This window comes from Drosophila willistoni (assembly GCF_018902025.1).
Source record: "Drosophila willistoni isolate 14030-0811.24 chromosome XR unlocalized genomic scaffold, UCI_dwil_1.1 Seg143, whole genome shotgun sequence".
Taxonomy (NCBI): Eukaryota; Metazoa; Arthropoda; class Insecta; order Diptera; family Drosophilidae; genus Drosophila; species Drosophila willistoni.
Genome location: NW_025814056.1, coordinates 8,669,109 through 8,691,191, shown reverse-complemented (window position 1 = coordinate 8,691,191; position 22,083 = coordinate 8,669,109). Strand labels below are relative to the sequence as shown.

At 34.6% G+C, this 22,083-nt stretch overlaps 3 protein-coding genes across 3 annotated transcripts; 2 read left to right on the top strand and 1 right to left on the bottom strand.

The window, feature by feature from the left end:
- Positions 1–6,978: 6,978 nt before the first annotated feature.
- On the bottom strand, positions 6,979–8,199 carry LOC6645639 (peritrophin-48). The gene is made up of 2 exons (XM_002068317.4): positions 8,146–8,199; positions 6,979–8,079 (listed from the first exon to the last, which is right to left on the bottom strand). The coding sequence occupies exons 1-2, from the start codon at positions 8,177–8,179 to the stop codon at positions 7,049–7,051; spliced, it is 1,065 nt and encodes a 354-aa protein (XP_002068353.2). The 5' UTR covers positions 8,180–8,199; the 3' UTR covers positions 6,979–7,048.
- A 5,404-nt stretch (positions 8,200–13,603) lies between these two features.
- On the top strand, positions 13,604–15,148 carry LOC6645637 (chondroitin proteoglycan 2). The gene is made up of 2 exons (XM_002068316.3): positions 13,604–13,629; positions 13,689–15,148. The coding sequence occupies exons 1-2, from the start codon at positions 13,617–13,619 to the stop codon at positions 15,146–15,148; spliced, it is 1,473 nt and encodes a 490-aa protein (XP_002068352.2). The 5' UTR covers positions 13,604–13,616.
- Positions 15,149–19,318: 4,170 nt separating this feature from the next.
- LOC6645636 (neurogenic locus notch homolog protein 1) lies at positions 19,319–21,647 on the top strand. The gene is made up of 2 exons (XM_002068315.3): positions 19,319–19,350; positions 19,441–21,647. Exons 1-2 carry the CDS (start codon positions 19,335–19,337, stop codon positions 21,645–21,647), a joined length of 2,223 nt encoding a protein of 740 aa, XP_002068351.2. The 5' UTR covers positions 19,319–19,334.
- Positions 21,648–22,083: the final 436 nt, after the last annotated feature.

The following is a 22,083-nucleotide window of genomic DNA, read 5'->3' as shown; positions in this document are numbered from 1 at the left end:
AATGCACTTGCAAAATGATGACCAAAATCGACATAGTCCTTTTGAAAGGGAATTGATAATACATCTCGTGCTTTATTTGCCTAATAAATCACATATAACAGGAGGTTAGCTAAAAAATACGACAAGATTATGAAAATTAAGAGGCCAAAAACAGATGAACTTTCATTTCAATTTGAAGAAATTAAAACTAGGTAGATATTGTTTTTCATTAAGAGTGCTCTCGATTTTGCCTGCCAAAAATGGGATTAAAAAAAAAATTGCCAATGGAAATACGTTAATTGCCAACAATAACAGACGAAAACCATGCGCCAGCACTGTGGCTGTGGTTTGGGTTTGGGTCAACAAAATGTTTGCCTTTTTGCCTGCCCCGAACGGCAAATGACGTGTATCACACACAGCTAGGGAGAGTGAGAGAGGGCGGGAGGGAGGGGTAAGCAAACGGCAAAGAGTGTTAGACCTCAGCGAATGTAATGCGAGTCGTAATAAATTCGCATACAACATGCATGCTTGTACAGAGTGTGACTGGATGGTTTGTGTAGACTGGGTTAGATGGGGCGGATCCAAAATTCATTAAACATTTCCAATTCGCATATTTGACGGGGGGCTGCTAACGATAACAATGGGAGAATTCATGGACCAGCGGCTTGCTGGTGCCAACAGTCGCTGATTTATTTCGCATGTTGACATTCGGATTTGGTTTACAGTTCAACAAAAATATCTGAAATAAAGAGACCGAGTGACAGAGCCAGAGAGAGAGAAAGAGAGAGATTCTCTAGTTATTGAAATAAATTTAAACCTTAAAGTCCTTACTGCATTAGATTTTTATCAACCTAAAGTTACATTCTTAATAAACGAGAATGGGTTTAATTGCAGATAAATGCCGCTAATAAATTCTAAGCATTTATGGCAATAACAAATATTTTATCAACTAATAGTGTCTATATCCTTGTGGTTGATTCGACAACCGGCCATCTTATTAGAATGACTCTTGAATTTGCATATAGCTCAATTCAACTTTAGCTGACCGAGGTAGAAAAGAGGCTTTCAAACTTTTTATGAGCCCCACTAATCATATTGGCTAAACTGGGTCAACTCAGCGCATTCGTTATAATGTATCTGGTTGACTTTATAAAGAAGAGCATCCTTCTTTTGAGTCACTTTTTCGGGGTACCGTGATTCTGTGGGAAATGGACATCAGTGAAGAGAATGCGATTTTACATTCAAAATCCTGCAAGAGTATAAAGCTTTCGGCAAAAATTTTTTACTACTATTATTTTTTTCCGTGCTTTTTTTTTTTTTGCGGAGTATCACAGATTTAAAAAGTTGAAATAGAAGTACTCCCAATGGCTGATATTGTTGTTGTTGTTGTTGTTGTTGCTTAGTTGGTGTTTCGCTTTTGAATAACTTTTATTTATTATACGGCATTTTTTTTTTGTTTTTACGTTGTTTATTTGTTGTAGGTTTTTTTTTGCGCTCTGTTTTTGGCCGAGCAACAAATGTTGCTGCGCTAGTGCGGCAAACTTTGGCTTGCAAATGAGAATAAATGCGTAAAGTTGGTTAATTAAAATGAAAATGAAAGGCGAAAAGGCTCTTGAATCTCACTTGGAGTATTCTCAATGCATATGTATGTATGTATGTGTGAGTGTGCGTACGCCTAATGAATGGCAATTAAATAAGCAATGTGCGCCAAAAGGATATAAAATTTCCTTAGCCTTTTGCTGTAAGTAAGAGTGAAAACCTAAGCAATTGTTTTCCCATTCACTCAGTGTGAAATACAAATCAAATACTATGCAACAATACAACTAATTAAACAAATTAAGTTTTATGAACTATGTTTGGAATGCGGGTGGTGGTGCGGGGTTCGGCTGTTTTGTGAGTGGAGGATAAGGAAAAGCAAAGTCATTTCCAAATGATTAAAAACAAATTTGGAAGTACAAACTTTCACAATACGATTCGTATTCAACAATTAAGCACACATGGCGCGAAATGACTTAATTATAAAATAACAGGAAAACCACTGGAAATGCCAAATCTTTGACTAACGAAAACTTTCTCGATTAAATTTCAAAATAAACCTATATAAATACATACACACATATATATGTATGGATGAGTATACTCATTCGCATATATAGAAGTTGAAATAAAGGTGAAAAGTATGATTTTAATGGCAAAACTTTAAAAAGGTATTTGCACTGCTTGCATTTCATTGTCAGCTGAAATTTCAATATTATTAAAAGTATGCACAACAGGAAAAAGGAAACTTTATGCAGTGCAACAAGTTTAACTTGCTAAATTTAATGTCTCAAATTGTTGAAGCATTGTTCTGGGAAACTATGTAGTTAAGTTATCTACCTAAAGTGCTTTGAGTAAAATTGCTTTACTGAATTTACGTGATTCAAGAATATGTAGAGTTGCTTAACCTAAAAGTTTTGAAAAATGTATGAAATATAATAGGTAAATGACCAATGTTTGCTTTAAAACTTTACTTGGTCACTAATGTTTCAATGTATTCGAATCAATGTATTTGCATGCAAGTATTTGTAAAAAAAAATTATTTAATTAACTTAACTTACTACTGACAGATTTTTAAACTTTTTATTTACTTTTTCAGCAACTAAACGAAAAACTGCTATTTTGGTAGGTAAATATCTTTATTTATGGGTATAAACAAAAAGTGTGAAAAACTACCCAAAACATAGTAAAATAAACGGAGCTTCTTCATTTTTCCTATGCCTATATTCCATTTTACGAAATCAAAGTCAAAAAACTGAATCTATAAAAAGCAATATGTGAAATTTCTTGGAATCTCTTTTTGCATCTAAGTTTATGCGATTTTTTCAACACAAATTTTATATAAAGGATTAAATACTTTGACTTTAAACATACAAGCCATTACCAAAAACTGTTGTAGGAATTGTAAAGAAATGCCAAAAGAAAAAATGTCAAATTTACATTAATCCAGAGGGGAAGAAACTTGCGAACAGTTTCTTCCTAGTTCCTCAAGTTAGACAAGCGACTTACCTGAGTGTGAATTTTGTTAGAACCAGGTCCGGATTAGCCTTATTGCAGGAGTGGCATATGCCACGGCTTCCGCGCTATTAGAGCGCTGTTAAAAGTTTTTGGATCACTGAAAATATGATTTATTGTTTATTCATTTACCAAAATATACTTCACAAAAATATAATTTGAAAAATTCTGAAAATTCTTAAATACTCTTAATTTTGCGACTGTGTAAATTTGTCCAATTTTAACCGACTTACGAAAATGATATCTCATTTTAATGTTTTTAAATTCAGTTTTGAGCTATAATTCAAATCACGCTAGTTATCAATTTATTTTTTCAAGCGATACAAAAAATGCCAATGAACAGCAATAAATCAATTTTCGAAGCATTTAAAAAAAAATCATGTCTTTATTTTCAACTTAGAATAATGTCTTTCAATCTGCCATTAAAATCTTCAGAACAAAATTTAAAACTGAATCATAAAGAAATCATGATGATTTTTTTTTTAAATCGGACCAAAATCTCTAAGTTATCCAATTTCATATGCCACTTTGGAATATACTTAATTCAGATTTAATTGAGGTATATCTTTTTAAAATCGGTTACAAATTGACGAAAATTAACAAGCTTAGCAAAATTGGTTGGAGTCACCACTCATTTTTTTTTTTTAATATCTCAAATAACCCTAACTTTGTGAATCTGTAATTCTGTTCATTTTTCACCGATTTTTAAAATTCATATTTCAGTTTTTTTATTAGAAAGTAATCTTTAAGTTTCCATTCCATTTTCATCAAAACCTCAAAAACTAAAACTGGGACAATTTTCGTAAAAATAATTATGTATATCATGATTTTTTTTTTTTTAATTATTCAAAATTAATTTTTTTTTAAATATCCAAGTGTTTGGCGTCATTTTAACACATGTATGTTTGTACATACATACATACATATATACAAGTTCGGATTTATTAGATATGTATGTATATAACTTTTATTAAATCGGGTAGAAATTGGCTTAAAAAACAGTCTGAGGTAAATAATAATGAGGAAATCATTTTCATTTTTTTAACAACCTATGTACACAGATATAAAACCATATACATATGTATGTACTTATATATGCATGTATGTACATGTAAGTACATATGTATGTACATATGTCTATTTTATTTATATGTATGAGTACTTTGCTGCAAAAATTACGTCAATGCAACGCAAGTTATTTAAATGGGTCACTCATCGTGACAAAAGGGAGTCAAGTAAAAAGAAAGAGAATGAAAGATCACTTACACGTGTTGATGCGCTTTCCTTGTTGCTGCACAACGTTAGACAACAATTATATATACAAAAATTCACTCACTTTCGCAGAAACACCAAGGGTTTTGTTTAATTCGTTTCCCTTTTTTTCTTTTTTATAAGAGAGGCTTTAGAAACTTTTTTTTTGTCTTGAGAGAGGTGGAGTCAATCGAGCGGTAAATTTTTTGCATTTGCATCCGAAAAATGGCAAAGCAAAGACAATATGGGGGACCAAAACTTGTAACGGTGCTCGTTTTCTTTCTTAGGCACTTTGTTTTTTTCTTTTTGTTTTGTTTCCTTTTATAAATTTTTCCTTCACCGTTACAAAATTTATATAGACATGTATAAATGCTGTACCAATAAATTCTTTTTTTTTTGTTTGTCTTTTTTTTTAATTTTTCCTTTCTTCCTTCCGATGACGCGGAGCGGCTTCCAAACGATGTTAAATTACTCGCTCCGGTGAGCAAACTAAATCTGCAGACTTGACACCAACAACAATGTCGGCAAAAATGTTCATGTCGGTTCTTGTTTCTTAAAGAGCCTCTTCGTCTCTCTCCCACTGTCTATCACTCTCTGTGGTTTTCAGCCTTTTTCTCTAGCACATTGATCAACTTGGACGTCGCCGATGAATTAAGAGCGCGCAAGTTCTGGAGTTTGCTTTTGACACTTTCGCTTTAAGCCAGATTTTACAGATAAAAAGTTATATACATATAACCCAATTAGGTTTTAAGTTAGGACTAAGTGTCAAACTACTATATACAGTAATCGATAATTTGTAACCCGCTAAATCGAAAGTCGCGATAAATCGAAACAAAATTCTATCTCCTTGAAAAAAATTCCATACATTTTGGTCCCCTCGTTAATTCGTAGTCTTTTTCACAACTCATAGAATATTAAACCTCTTATAAATTAAAATTTTGTTTTTGTAACTTCTTTTTTCTTCGGATGATATTCAAGACAGTGACTTTGATAGCCTTATTAGTTTAGAAAATAAAATAGAAAAACTTAAAGAAAAAAGTGTCAATCAATCGAAAATAACTTTTCGATTTTTTTAAAAATTAATTTTATGGTTTTAAAAAATCATGCATTTTGTTATTTTGTTATATTAAAAGCCTAGTTTATTAAAATTTTTGTTTTTGGGGCCTAGTTTGTAAATCGAAAAACAACTGTTGGTGGTTATATAATATAGCTCCCATAGGAATTATCGATCGAAAACAGTAATTTTTATTAACAACTTAGTTATTTTTGACGAGATTTTGAAATTTGTCAGTTTTAAATATATATGTGTGTAGGTACATTGTACATATTAATGACTCTGTAAAATTGATCAAAATCGGATAACTAAATTATGTAGCTCGTTATAAAAACTTTGTGTTTTGCTTTCTCTTTACACTCTAACAGAGTGGCTGATAACCGAATATGGTTCAGCTCCATAGCAAATCTTACCCATAACCTATAAATTCTCCCCAAGGATCTTGAACTAAAGTCAGCAACGGAAATCAATATTACGAACGCCCAAAGTTATGCAACCAAACATTTTAGAAAGCCATTTAGCCGTTTCAACCTTAAGACTACTTTAATTTTTTTAACCTAATCACTCATTTCTCGTTTTCACTTACATCAGTTTAAATAATTTAGTGTGTAGATTAATGGTTAAGATTCTTCATTCAACTGTTACCTTTTTTATCCTTGCAATAAGGATATATTAATTTTAGTCAGAAGTGTGCAACGCATAAAAAGACGCATCTCCGACCATATAAAGTATATATATTGTTGATCAGCACGACGAGATGAGTTCATATAGCCATGTCCGTCCGTCCGTCCGTCTGGATCAACGCATTTTTTCTGTGCATTTCATACATATGTACTAGATGGGTTGTATATTATGGATTTAGTCTGATCGGATTACTATATAATATAGCGCCCATACAAAACGGCACGAACTGTGACGTTTCTCAATAAATTCATTGTTTGTGAAATATGGTTATAAAACTAATAATATTTGTAAGTTTAATACACTTCCAAGTGAATGTGCCAAATTTTTAGCCAGATCTGGTGACTATATCATCTAGTTCTCATCAAAAACAGTAACTTTTATTAATGGCTTTGTTATTTTTGACGCGATTGTGATAAAAATTAATACATACCTATTATTATGATCAAAATCGGATAACTATATTACATATATAGATGGCATATACACATTGGATAAAATAGCATGATGTATTCGCCACATTACTTTAGCCTAAGATTGTAGGCCGTTAGATGTTAGACTTTTAAGATAAAACGTTTTTCCACTTTGACGGATATGGGAAAGGGAAGAATAACAAACAAATTTGCAAGGGTATAAAAACTTCGGCACGGTCGAAGTTGGCTCCAGTCCTCTGCTTAATGCTTAATCTGTAAAATGTCTGCCTAATAGAAAGAAAAAAAAAAGTTATTTCCTAGTAACCTTTCCATTCCATTCCAAATCTTTAATGAACTGTTTCTCCGTTTCATGTAATATAGAAGGAAAGTAAGACTTCAGGTATTACTTTGTCACTTTGGCTAGAAGATTTCATACATAAATAAGTCTTGCCAAGTAGTTCATATTGATTAAAAGATTATAGAGCATTGTGCTTTGTAGTAATTGTTTTCTTGGTGACGTGAGTAAAAGTTTAAATCATTTAGAGAATCTATTAAAAGAACATATCAGCATGTCATGTGTTTCTTATATTTACGATTATACAGAAATAATACAGGGTGCCTAAGCAGAAGTATTAGTACAGGCACCATATGATGTCACAACGGTTGAGCAACTTTGAGAGGCAACATTGAAATACATGTCACTGCCGCAGGACACTGAGGGGCTCTCCTTGCCGTTGAGACATGTTATATAATGTTGGCAACCTTCGACTTCGGATACCTCTAATTCACCATCCTCTCGGCCATCGCAGCGACTTCCACTGCATTTTTGGGATTCGCGTGGCACACAACCCTGACGATCCTCATTAAAGAACCTATCGGAAGAACACTGCAGCCAGGTGGGCTCGGTGTCGGGCACACCTGAGCCAAGATCGCGACAATAGTAATAACCACGACAAGTGGCGCCATCGGCGACAAATTTATTACGCACTGCCAACTTCTTCGTGCCGCAAATATCGCTGGGTATCGGATGTTTGCCACACGTGACGAGTTTCTTATCGACACATTTACCCGCTGACACATCAAAGTAGAGTCCATCATCGCAGGTATTGATGTCAAGCTTATATTTGGTGCACGTATAGTACAGATGGCAATTGTATTCATCCAAAAAAGCAGTACCTGTTGGCACTATATTACAAAAATCGTACTCTTCCACACAATCTGAGTCCTTAGCGTAGAGACATGTCTGTGTGGTTCCATCGAAATGCATTCCGCTGGGGCAAACACCACTGGCCAATTCCTCCTTCTTCTCACAGTAATGCCAACCGGCACAGTTAGTAGTCGTTCCCACATACCCCTGAGTCGACGAACTGCATGGCGTACTGCAATAAGTATCGGTAGAGTCCAAACTTTTTTGACACGATCCTTTGCTTAAGCTAAAGTATTTGCCATCATCGCAAATTCCTCCCTCTGTGGTGGTATAGTTCTTGCAAGTAATCCACTCATTACACGTAGTTGGCTTTCTCAACAAGGTGCCATCTTTGAACAGACGACAAATATCCTCTTCCTCGCCATTTAGGAACACGGTTTGACTGCTCAGCTGCACCAGTGTAGCCAGCACCAAAATTGGCACACCCAAACAACGCACAGATCCTGTAATCAAAGGAATGAAATACATATATACAATACTCATTTTGTGATTGTTTTTTTAAATCGAACCTTTCATTGTCACTCTTGTTAAACAACAAAACATTGAGACGGCTGATGCGCCAGTTTATATATAGTCAAAGCGATTAAAAAAAAATTTCCTCCTTCTATAATTTATAAAATTTTAATTAATGTTTTGAAGTTAGATAAGATTTCAGTTTCAAATTTACACTCAACTCTTTAAACTTAATTAATCGAACAAATAATAATAATCACATAGATAAGAGAAAATCTCATTTCCAAACTAACAACGAATACCATATACACTCAATTGAAAATCTTACAGATAACGTATAGAGTATAAGTCAAGGATGTCTATTTTGTTGTTTTTTTTCGTTAAACTTCCTTTGGAAGTTTTTAAATCCTATTCTATATTTAACATTTGACTTTGTTTTACTTCATTTTGCCATTTTGCCACAATTTAAGTACTTTTTCGTTTACTGATTTTTCCCCTTTTTAGATTTTCCATTAAAAGACAGAATTCCCCCCAGAATTTTCCTGCCCCAAGACTGAAAATTTTCATTAGGCAATCTTCTTATCGTTTTGAGTTTGGCAAATTTTTCAATTTCCATTTTGTAAAAGACTTTTCTCTCTTTTGCCTGGCTTACTATTTCTCACTTAACTTATTTTTTTTCTTTAGGTGTATGCATAGGATTATTTATGGCTAAGATAAGGCTCTGATAATTGTTTTTAAATTAGTATGTAACTAATGATTTCATTTGTGTTTGCAATTATTTATAGCTGCGATAACTAATACAAATCAATGATCTGCAATTTAAACTGTATACTTAACATGGGTTTTTCTATTATTTTTTTTTTTTTTATCTACACACACATGATTGAACACTCTGCTTTAGTTTAGTTTATTTAATCGAACGATGACCAAAATTGTATAACAATATATAAATTATTATTTTCTGTGTTTTTTTTTTTTTTGTTTTTAACATAAAAGAGGTACACAAAGGCAATCGATGACCGAAGACCCGGTTAAGTTGGTTGGTTTGGCACTTTGAAGGCTTCTTCTGCCCTGAACACAGCACAGCGTTTATCACAGTAACAACAAAAACAAAACAGAAAAAAAAACACACACACACACAGCTTTCGTAGTCAGACACATTTACTTAGTATTTACTGTAGCAATTGTAATTTAATGCCATCTCTTGTTGATTGGTTCTAATCAAAAGCACTGATTTCGAATGGTGCTAGAATTGAATGAAATCAAATGATAGAATTCGCATATTATCTATGCACCAATCGATCTCAGTTCTTTAATTCGAACAATTTGTATGTGGTCCGTATGTCCTTAATGTCATAGGGATCCCCATTGAGGTGTACTGAAGGCTCCTTCCTTCTCCTTCTTCTGCTTCTCACGATCAATTACGTAGCGAGTTGCACTGACGACTGGCCTGTATTACAGGCGCGATCTCAGTTTAAATCTGAGAAACCTGTTACACCTGAGAAGATATTTACAATAGAGCAAATGTGGGGGGACAGTGCTCTGTGTCTTTGCGTGTGTGTGTGTATGCTTGTGTGTGTGTAGCCCGTTTGAGCAAGAAAGAGAGCGATCAACTCATATTTCCCATTTAGACTTGGTCTTTTGTTGGGGGTCCCGTCCCTTTTACATCAAAACATACATACATACATATATGGGCATTTGTATGCGCGTGTGTGTTGTGTGTGTGAGTGATAACTATGTATTTGTATATGTAGTGTAATGTATATTATTACCGCCGTTAAGCCTGCCGTTGGCCTCTCTGCACAGTTTTTTTTTTGTCTCTTCCTCTGTATGCTTTTCCCTGACATTTATGTAGTAGAAGTTTGTGTAATTTAATTCAAGCGTACTTTAGTATTTGCATTTGAATAATTAGAATTGCTTTGGCTTGGGTTTCACCTTTAGGCATCTAGGCACCAAGGCACCTATGCAAGTAGGCTGACAATGATGACGATCATGACGATGGTCTCGAACTAAGCCGCGAAGCAGGAAGCCTGTCACCGCAGTCTATCCCATGTCTAAACATACATACTTATGTACATACATATGTAATGTTGTATCTTCTTCAACATGTCTATAACTGTACATATTGCCATGTCACAAATGTCTTTCATTTCTCTACATCCAGTTTGAAGTTCTGGTTTACATTCAATCATACTATTGTATCCAGATCAGAGACATATTCTTTCCAAAATTGACTTTAAAGTGGTAACATGTAACGCCTTATTTACTGTAAATTATACATTTTGTTGTCCAATCGGAGATTCAAATGTTACAATTAATTGGAATTTATTTCAAATTATTTCAATACTCAAATAATTCTGCAGGGAATTCCTTATTGCAGGAGATAGTACGATTTTATAGCGGTTTGCTGTAATGAGCTGGCTCTAGGACTCTAGGACTTTATACAAATTTTGTTCTTTACTTGTTTTAAATAAGGAATTTTGTAATTGATAGTATTTACATTCAAATTAAACCTTCAGTGGACCACAAAATACAAATTGAGCACTATAATTAGTGATAGTTTATTTTACAGATACAGGGAAAACAAATCGATATTGGGTTGTTCTCCCGCGACAATAATAATAAATAAAATAAATTTAAAATAGAAGAAAAATAATTAAATTCATAAAGAAACGGTAGTGAAACTTAAGCTTTCATACCGTTTTAATCGGGGTAATAGTTGTTTAAAACTTTTTGACTAGCCTAAAGACAATCCGATGTGTTTAAACATATTATAGGTTGCCTGTGAACCAAGCAGGAGTAGATCCTTTAAAAAAAAAAAAATAGAAATTTGATTTTTAAAAGAAAAAATTAAGTATAGCCAATTCTTGTTGTTGTAGAAAACTTCTTCATAGAATTTACCAAAAAATCATCGAACAAATCAGCAAATTCACAATTTAAACAATCGTGAGAAAAGGCTTCAACACTAAAATTTGAACTGAATGCTCCTGCAAGACCTATTTACAAGATCTCTTCCGAATCGTTTTCAAATTAGGAACCGAAGTAAAGTTATAAAAGATATTCAACAAAAAAAAAAAATGAGAATATGCCGGGATTTCCAATCATTATTCGTTTTGGTGTAAGGTTTCATGGTAAAACCATGAAGACAAAGTTAATTCACTTGAAAGGAACCAAGTTTATAAAAAAAGGTAAAAAAATAAATAAATAGCACAGATTTCATTAAGTTAGTTGTCTACATTTTGTTATAGTTTAAATGTCTTACAAAATCATGCTTTTGCAAAGTGAAAAAACCAAAAAAAAACATTAAAAAGCATTTGAATTTATTTCATTTAAATTCACAAGGTGACTATTAAAGAAAAACACATCGCAGTAAACATTAACCAAGAGTTAGCCACATACGAATGCTTTAAACAATTTAATTTTATTGGCATTATAACAGTACTTTCTGCCTTAATCGAGGAAGGAAAATGATATTTTGGTGAGATTGATAGCGGAGAGGAATACAGCTTTTCATGTCCCCCAAAAGTAGCAGTGATTGCCCATTTGGACCCTATCCCATCGTCGGTGAGTAGGGCCTACAGTTATTATAGTCACGCAATATTAAAATATTAAGGAAAAAACGATCGATGAATATTTAATAAATGTTTTTGAATTAGAGGGCCTTTTTGGGATGTAAAAATGTTTTATGAGATGTTTTTAAATAGGGAAAAATTAAGATTTTAAAACGTTGATAAGAACTTTTGTTGGAATAAGGAAAATTTGATTCAGTTGTTATCCAAACAGAAGGAAGTGACTGAATGAGGAAACCTGTGAGTCGTCCCAGTATTTATACCCTTTCCGAAACAAATTTCTCCATGGCAACTTGATGAAAATTAAAATTTTATGTATTATACCACACTGATAATCGATAATCACAGCATAGATATCGATAATTTTAATCGAATATCGAGAACCAGATATGGGGTACCTGAATATCGACTATTTTGAATAACTTTTAATATATTATATACATATGTATGTATGTAGGACAAAAACCACTAAAATCCACATGGGGCTATGAATTAATTTACTTTTATTCATGTGAATAAATATAATGTCGTTTTATGTTATGTAATTTTACTCAGTCTATTTTTAATACCCTTGCAGAGGGTATTATAAAATTAGTCAGATGCTTGTAACGCACAGAAGGATATGTTTCCGAGCACATAAAGTAAATACATATGTATATTGTTGATCAGCATGAGAAGCTGAGTCGATATACATTGTCTGTCTGTCTGTACGTACATCTGTCTGTCCGTCTATCGGTGCGTATGCATGTTTCTTCGCCAATTTCAAAGCTATTAGGATAAAACATAGCATTTAAGCTATTTATTGCCTGGCTGAGATCAAGTATGAAAATCATCCGCATCAGACCACTATATCTTTAAATGCTATACGAAAAATCGTTGAAGGAGTGGGAGTAAAGTCAAATTATAGTCGATACAAATTAGCTCTGCCCAAACGCTACCGACAGCGCTGCCAGCAACCCACTACGTCATTGCTCGAAACCAAAGGAGATGGAAATGGACGGGTACAGCGATATTGAAAGGTATAGTGTAAAAGCTTGAAGGCCTTGGAACACAAAAGAAGTTTAAAACATTTCAAAATTTAGTGCTAATAACTCCAAGGGTATATTAACTTCGGTAAAGCCGATGTTGGTTTCTTTGATATTATTTTTTTTTTGTTTGCTGGTTTTTGTTCTTGTTAGAGTTGTGTTCAGCAAAATCATATTGTTATCGGGATTTTTCATATCAGTGCGATTGCGTTCGATTCCGAGAATGCCAGACTCTAAATATAAATACAAAAAAAAAAAAAAAAAACATTTATACTCTCATATATGCATATGGGAACAATGTTCATTGTTTATGATACTCTTGTAGTGGGTATTCTAATTTCTTGATTAGAATTACATAGATGCTCATGATAAGTGATTCTAATTGGACAAGTTCTTTAAACCTTAAAGAGGATATTACCTTATCATTATTTATTTTTACATCTACATTCAACATGTGTTAAGAGCTTTTTGGTTAAAGTGTGTATCTGTTCAAGTTTAAGAATGAAACTTGATGGTATTTCAGTGCGCTGTCGGTTAATTTGAAGCGCCTTTTAATTTCAAGTATCAATAATGTGATCGAGCATTGATTACCAGGCAAAGAGCTCTAGAGTGCTCGATAGTAATAGAATGGATGAGGTGGACAGAGGGGACAGAGGAGGTGTTGGCTGCCTCCGTCTTATCGTTGATAAGTGTGCGGCAAAGAACATAAATTAGGTAGCTGTCGTGAAGTTTCCTCTTCATTCAGCAGTTTAGGCCCCGAATATTTCCAATTACACGAGGCGATAAGAAAGACGTTGAAATGAAATGGTAAAGAATCAAATCAGTAGTCGACTTAAAGATTGACTACTGATTTGATACATTGCGACTGGCATAAATGCCATGGCCTAGGCTAGGTTATAGCTTAGTTATTGGTGAATTTTTGGCCTACTCACAATGCGGAAAGAGAGTAAGGAATGAATGAATTTGATGCATAAATTTAAATAATTGAGCCGTCTTTTCTATTAGGTTCCTGGTTCTGCCAGCTATTATTGGTACTTGGCCTTCAATTGGCTCTGGGTGAGCTTGTAGATATTTGCTCACAGGAAGCGGACGGTTCGCGTTTACCTTTGTCCAGCCATTGTGGACGATTTGTTGTATGCCAAGACCGGGAGGTGGCCTCCATTGGCAGTTGTCCTCGCGGCCTGCATTTCAATCGTGTGCTCGGTGAATGTGATTTTCAATGGCGTGCCAATTGTTTAGGCCTGTCGGCCTTTGCTACTACCGATGATAAATGCACCTGCAGTTGTTGTGTCGATGAATGCAATGATTTGGATTTGGATGTGGATGACGATGACAATGACAATGACAATGGCAATGACAAAGACGATGTAGAAACAACAACACCCTGTGCTCCCGACGATAAGGACGATACAACTGTGCCAATTGCAACCGATGATCCCGAGATAACAACTACACCTAGAACTACAACTACTGATAATTCGATCAGCTCAAGTACTACTCCAGCTGGTAAGGTTCCAGCGTATTGCTCAGATAGTCGTGCAGATTGTGCCAACAAGACAGATGGCGACATGTTGCCCATTGATGGGGAATGTGGCAAGTTTATCCAATGCGCCCACGGCTGTGTCCAGGAGTTCTCCTGTCCCGGTAGCCTGTTCTTCGATCCCACATATAATTTATGCAATCATGCCTATATGGTTGACTGTACCCCGCTCGAGGCCAGTGGCGATGAAGCCGATGATGATGTCATAGTCGGACCTTCGGGCACCACATGCAGCAATCAGAGCGTTTGCGCCAAACAGCCTGATGGCAAAATGTTTGCCAATCCGGATACAAATGGCTATTTGGTATGCCAGTGTCAGTGCCCCATCGCCATGCCGTGCGACGAGTACACCAAATTCAATGAAACAGCCCAAGTATGCGATTGGGATTGGGATAGTGTGAGTGATGTGAATGCCACCAGTGATATCATTTGTCCCGGTGATTTGGTATACAATGCCACATCAGATGAATGCGATTATCCCGATGGCTATGTGCCAGTCGTCGTATGCAATAGCACAAGCACCGTATGCCAGAATCAAGAGGAGGGAACACTCTTTCCCGTAAATGGTACATGCAATAAGTTCTACAAGTGCAATTTTAATTGCGCTGTCGAGCAGGATTGCCCCAATAATCTGATATATGATTCCGAATCGCAAATATGCGATTATCCACAGAATGTGGATTGCGAATGGGATTATGTGCCACCGTCGGGAGAAACTGCCGGACCATCGGGCATTGCCTGTGAGAGTAACGGTCGCTGTTTGGGAAAACGCGAAGGAACCTACTTGCCGTCAGTTACCAGTTGCAATAAATATGTAGTCTGCCAATGTGAATGCGAGGTGGAAATGCCCTGTGACGATAATCTCTACTGGGATCAAGACCTCATGACCTGCAACTATCCGGAGAAAGTGGTGTGCACACTCTGAGTATGAAAGGTGTGGGACATTGAAATTGAAAATCAAATAAATATTTTTAACCTTAATTCTATTGTATTTGAAAAATAATTCTATTCCCTTATAGTCTAATCCCTTATGGGTCTCATAAAACAGTTTTACCACACGAGCACTTAAGTACTCTTCTGTTTAGAGTAAAGTATAAATTCCCGTAGCCAAATTATACTGGGCCGAATATCCAAAGACGTGGCATGCCATTTGGTAACAAAGTCTTTAAAAGCTTTTATATACATAGTACATACATATATACATAGGTATTTAAATAATTGAAATTTATTAAAACGGCTTATGCCGTTCAAAAATGAAAGGTCCAAAAGGTTTTGAATTGACAAAATGTTTACATTCCTTCCACCATCCCAAAGGGCAGCTTCTATGTACTTCACTTACTTTTATTGATATTTTCAAATAAATCACTGATAATGTGAACATCAATAGACCGATTAAATGGGCCAAAAAAGAACACCACAAATGTATGTACAAATGTATGTATGTACAAATATCGTTCAGATGACTGAAAAGCTTAAGAAGTTGGCCTTAAATGTTTCTTGGACCCAGTCTCGTATTATTTTTCAGTAAACCAAAACACTAACTGTTGTGGAATTTAATTTTGTGTTTGAAATGGCGCCACTGAAAATCAGTGTTTCAAGTCCAGTGTTAATTTCATCCCTATTGCTATTAGGAAATTAGTTATCGATAAAATTGCCAGTGTGGCATAATACTTAAAATTTTCATTTTTATCAAGTTGCCATGGGGAAATTTGTTTCGGAAAGGGTATAAATACTGGGACGACTCACAGGTTTCCTCATTCAGTCACTTCCTTCTGTTTGGATAACAACTGAATCAATTTTTCCTTATTTTAACAAAAGTTCTTATCAACGTTTTAAAATCTTAATTTTTCCCTTTTGAAAAACATCTCATAAAACATTTTTACATTTTTACTCCCTCTAATTCAAAAACATTTATAAAATATTCATCGATCGTTTTTTCCTTAATATTTTAATATTGCGTGACTATAATAACTGTAGGCCCTACTCACCGACGATGGGATAGGGTCCAAATGGGCAATCACTGCTACTTTTGGGGGACATGAAAAGCTGTACTCCTCTTCGCTATCAATCTCACCAAAATATCATTTTCCTTCCTCGATTAAGGCAGAAAGTACTGTTATAATGTCAATAAAATTTCAAACTTGTTTAAAGCATTCGTATGTGGCTAACTCTTGGTTAATGTTTACTGCGATGTTTTTTTTTTTTTAGTAGTCACCTTGTGAATTTAAATGAAATAAATTCAAATGCTTTTTAATGTTTTTTTTTGGTTTTTTCACTTTGCAAAAGCATGATTTTGTAAGACATTTAAACTATAACAAAATGTAGACAACTAACTTAATGAAATCTGTGCTATTTATTTATTTTTTTACCTTTTTTTATAAACTTGGTTCCTTTCAAGTGAATTAACTTTGTCTTCATGGTTTTACCATGAAACCTTACACCAAAACGAATAATGATTGGAAATCCCGGCATATCCTCATTTTTTTTTTTTTTTTTGTTGAATATGTTTTATACCTTTACTTCGGTTCCTAATTTGAAAACGATTCGGAAGAGATCTTGTAAATAGGTCTTGTAGGAGCATTCAGTTCAAATTTTAGTGTTGAAGCCTTTTCTCACGATTGTTTAAATTGTGAATTTGCTGATTTGTTCGATGATTTTTTGGTAAATTCTATGAAGAAGTTTTTTACAACAACAAGAATTGGCTATACTTAATTTTTCTTTAAAAAATCAAATTTCTATTTTTTTTTTTGAAAAGGATCTATTCCTGCTTGGTTCACAGGCAACCTATAATATGTTTAAACACATCGGATTGTCTTTAGGCAAGTCAAAAAGTTTTAAACAACTATTACCCCGATTAAAACGGTATGAAAGCTTAAGTTTCACTACCGTTTCTTTATGAATTTAATTATTTTTCTTCTATTTTAAATTTATTTTATTTATTATTATTGTCGCGGGAGGACAACCCAATATCGATTTGTTTTCCCTGTATCGAAAATAAACCATCACTAATTATAGTGCTCAATTTGTATTTTGTGGTCCACTAAAGGTTTAATTTGAATGTAAATACCATCAATTACAAAATTCCTTATATAAAACAAGTAAACAATAAAATATTGAAAGTATTTGAAAGTCCTAAAAACCGCTCATTACAGAAAACCTCTGTAACAATCGCACTGTCTCCTGCAATAAGAAATTCCTTGCAGAATCAATTGAGTATTCAAATAATGTAGAATAAATTCAAATTAATTCTCACATTTGATTCTCCAATTGTGCAACAAAAAGTACAATGTACATTTAATAAGACGCTAACTTGTTATCACTTTAAAGTTTTTACACAAGAGACAATACACTTGTCGAAATAGTCTACTAAAATGCAAAAAATACATACATAGTTCATAAATACATATGTAATTCTTTTTTAATATAAAATATCAAAGAAGCTAACTTCGACAATGCCGAAGTTTATATACCCTTGCAGTCTTTGGCAATAATTTTTTTACATTTTAAAATTTGTTTCCCTGCAACTCAATTCATCAATACACAAACAAAACATTATTACTTTTTTTACTATTCCCTAAGTAAAGCACCGCACGCATACTCATACAGTTCATGTAGCGTTGTGTCTGTGGGTGTGTGAATTTCCCGTCGAATGACATATAGAAGATTGAACTAATAAATTCCAATTCCCAATATTAAACCCTGAAAATTGGATCAGGATATGCTTTAATTTTTGCATAACTCATAACTCAAGTTTTATGCTAATTAAAACTTGGTTTTAGCCGGCTTATAAATCTTCCTAATTTATAAGATTTTTATGTTATTAGTTTTGATTATAGTTTTTTATGGTTTTACTATAGGTTCAAAGTCCTCTATTATTTCATTTATTATAAAAACTTGTTTTAGTCTGACAAGTATTTTGTAAAATTTTGTTAAGTTATATATTCATTGAGACTTTTCACTTAAACTGTTATTATTGAAAAACAAATTTTTTGAAAGTATTATTCAGAAGACATTTCCGAACAAATGAGGCGGCCTTTTATACTTAAAATGGGTTCAGATATGTCGGAAGAGTCTGCGAATCCAAGGTGAGATAATTAACAGCATCGCTCGGAAAACCCTTCAATGTTAAGTTTGACGAACTCTTCTGACAACATCAGCCTAATTGGCTGATATCTAAAGATATAACTAAATAAGTGAAACTACTTATAATCGTTTCTTTTGGGAAAAGCGACAACCATTAAACGAATATCACGATATATATTAAGTCTTTAAGCAGAAAATGTTTCTATTATTATTCTTATTATATAGTAGTAAATATAGTTGTATGTATATGTATACTGTGGCCATCGGTGGAGATGATAACTACATCCTGGGACTCCAACATTAATCATCCTTATTGTTGAACTGGACACACATACAATTCATCTAAAAAAAACTATAAATGTTTAGATTATTTCAATGTTTTCTTCGATTTTTCCAATGTTTTCTTTGAAACTCAAACCCATAGATATATTGGCATTTTATAAACATATTTCTGTTTTATTAAATATATGTAAGAACAAAAATACTCAAATTTGTTCATTCATTGTTTGTTTTATTCGAAACAAGGCGAAAATGTGGGGAGCGCTACTATTCTCTTTAACCCTGAATTCCGTGAGATACTAAGATGATTGTTACTGTGCGAAAACGAAACGAACGGGGGCACACGTCTCTAAGACTCTACCGCCTGAAAGGAAATTAAAGTACATAAAAATTGTACAAAAATCGCAACAAAAACTAAGCAGCAACATCACTTTAATATTTTGTTTTCCTTTCTTTTAGTTGGTTTGTTTTTTTTTTTTTTCTTCTTTTTTGTAATCTTTGATTTCTTGTGGCAAATATTGCTATTTATATATAAAAACAAAAAAAAAATTGACGATAAAAATCTGTAGCACGTTTAACTACTATATGCCATGCTACTACTAGATGGTATCACTGAAATGCCTTCGCTTTATCAACGGCACATGCGACTTGTAGATGAAACATTTCATTATTTTAATTGCCGGAAAATATAAAAGGTGATATGTTGCCCAGTGATGCTTCAGTTAACGTTTGAATATCTCAACGCTAAGATGAAGCCGCACTATGGTAAGAAACTTTCAGAAGACAGCGAAATGTTTGCTTTTTTTTCATTTTTCTTTATGTGTGTGTGTGTGTGTGTGTTACGTCTTTTTCCAGTGCTCTCCCTGTGTTTGGCACTTTCGTTATTTATAGGATCACTGCATGCAGAGGATTGCTGCAAAGATGGTGAAACCAAAGCTGATGAGGATGATTGCACCCAATACTATGTCTGTTGCACCGGACAATTTGTCTTGAAATCTTGTGAAGATAATTATTATTGGAATGCCACCCAAGGAGTATGCAAAGAGGATAACGGTGAATGCATTGGCGGTAATACAAACTGCGAGGAGGGTACTATTAAAGAGAATCCCTCGGATTGCGCTGGCTACCTCAAATGCGTGAACGACGATTGGGTACCCGTGGCTTGTGCCGAAGGTTACTATTTCCACAATGGCATATGTACGAAAGATGACGATAACGTTTGCCTAAATTGCGTTGAGGGCTGCACTAAAGAGGATCTCGATGACTGTACCAAATATCGTGTTTGCAGCAATGGCAAATATGTAACAAAATCGTGTCCAACTGGCGATTACTGGAACGCAGAGAGCAGAGCATGTGAACGAGATGAAGGTCAATGCAATGGCAATAACTCAACATGTAAAGATGGAACTCTACAGGCAAATCCTTTGGATTGTGCTGGTTATCAGAAATGTGAGAATAACGAGTGGTTAAACATATCTTGTCCTGAAGGTTACTACTTCAACGCAACATATGAAGCATGTATATTTGATACCGATGGGGTTTGCAATGGCAACAACTCAACATGCGTAGACGGAGACAAACAGATTAATCCTTCGGATTGTGCTGGTTATCAGCAATGTGAGAATAACGAGTGGATCAACAAGAGTTGTGCTGAAGGAACCTACTTCAACGCAACATATAAAACATGTATAGTTGATACCAAAGGAGTTTGCGTGAATTGTGTTAATGGCACCAAAACATCTGATGAGGACAACTGTGCCCAGTATCTTGAATGTATCAATGGAAAGTATGAAACAAAGTCCTGTGATGTCAATTATTGGTGGAACGGTACGGATTGCACTTACGACAATGGTGAATGCAATGGCAACAACTCAACATGTAAAGATGGAACTCTACAGGCAAATCCTTTGGATTGTGCTGGTTATCAGCAATGTGAGAATAACGAGTGGATCAACAAGAGTTGTGCTGAAGGTACCTACTTCAACGCAACATATAAAACATGTATAGTTGATACCAAAGGAGTTTGCGTGAATTGTGTTAATGGCACCAAAACATCTGATGAGGACAACTGTGCCCAGTATCTTGAATGTATCAATGGAAAGTATGAAACAAAGTCCTGTGATGTCAATTATTGGTGGAACGGTACGGATTGCACTTACGACAATGGTGAATGCAATGGCAACAACTCAACATGTAAAGATGGAACTCTACAGGCAAATCCTTTGGATTGTGCTGGTTATCAGCAATGTGAGAATAACGAGTGGATCAACAAGAGTTGTGCTGAAGGTACCTACTTCAACGCAACATATAAAACATGTATAGTTGATACCAAAGGAGTTTGCGTGAATTGTGTTAATGGCACCAAAACATCTGATGAGGACAACTGTGCCCAGTATCTTGAATGTATCAATGGAAAGTATGAAACAAAGTCCTGTGATGTCAATGATTGGTGGAACGGTACGGATTGCACTAAGGACAATGGTGAATGCAATGGCAACAACTCAACCTGTACTGAGGGAAGCACAATAGTCGATGCTGCGAATTGTGCTGGTTACTTGCTTTGCAACAACAACAATTGGCTGACACAGAAATGCCCTGAGGGAACCTATTTCAACAAGACCCAATGTGTATACGATCGCGATGGCGTGTGCCTAAACAAAACCTGTGATCCCGAATGCTGTGATCGTCCAGACAACTGGGAGGGACCAGTCGATGGTAACTGCTCAGCGTTTATTCAATGCGTTCATGGAATAATGTACGAGCAAAGGTGTGCCAACAATCTGCAATACAACCCCAAAAAGGGAGAGTGCGATTACCCCTACAATGTCGATTGTGATGATGGTAGCCTGCCTCCAAGTGGCCCCTCTGCTGGTCCCTCGGGCACATACTGTGAGAGTCATGGACGATGTGTTGGTCAACGAGATGGCGTTATGCTTACCGGAGTTGCAGATACCTGCGGTTCAACCTATATAGTGTGTCAATGTGAGTGTGAGGTTGAACTTTCTTGTCCCAGCGGATTGGTGTTCAATCCAAAATATAAAGTCTGCGACTATGAATGCTAAACTTCAACTCATCCTTTTGAGTTTTTATATATTTTTTTTTTCTGATTTTAAAATATATATCTGAAGCTGCTTAAATGCTGGTTTTGTGTTTAATTTGAATAAAGTTATGGGAAAATTATTTGCACCAATATTAAATGGTAAATTCGTCTAATGATTTAACACACTTGATAATGATATTAATTGATACGAGCCGAGTATCGTGCAATTGGCGTGGCAAATTAGTGTAATTTTTTATTCAGTTGAATATAGTTACTTGATTATTATGAGTAGTTTATACTTGATATGAAACCAAGCAACCATCCTTAAAAAAGTTGAAATCGATTTGGATCATTTGGATAACAAAGGAGCATTGCGAAATATATTGTAAACCGAATCGATATACCAAACTGAATCAAATGCCCAACTTTAAAAAAATAAAAACAAATATCGTTAACAA

What these genes read in the sequence shown, in the direction of transcription:
- LOC6645639 (XM_002068317.4), bottom strand. Translation starts at nt 8,179, where the DNA reads ATGTTTTGTTGTTTAACAAGAGTGACAATGAAAG. An exon ending in AACAAGAGTGACAATGAAAG is followed by an intron (nt 8,080 to 8,145) that starts GTTCGATTTAAA and finishes CTTTGATTACAG; the next exon opens with GATCTGTGCGTTGTTTGGGT.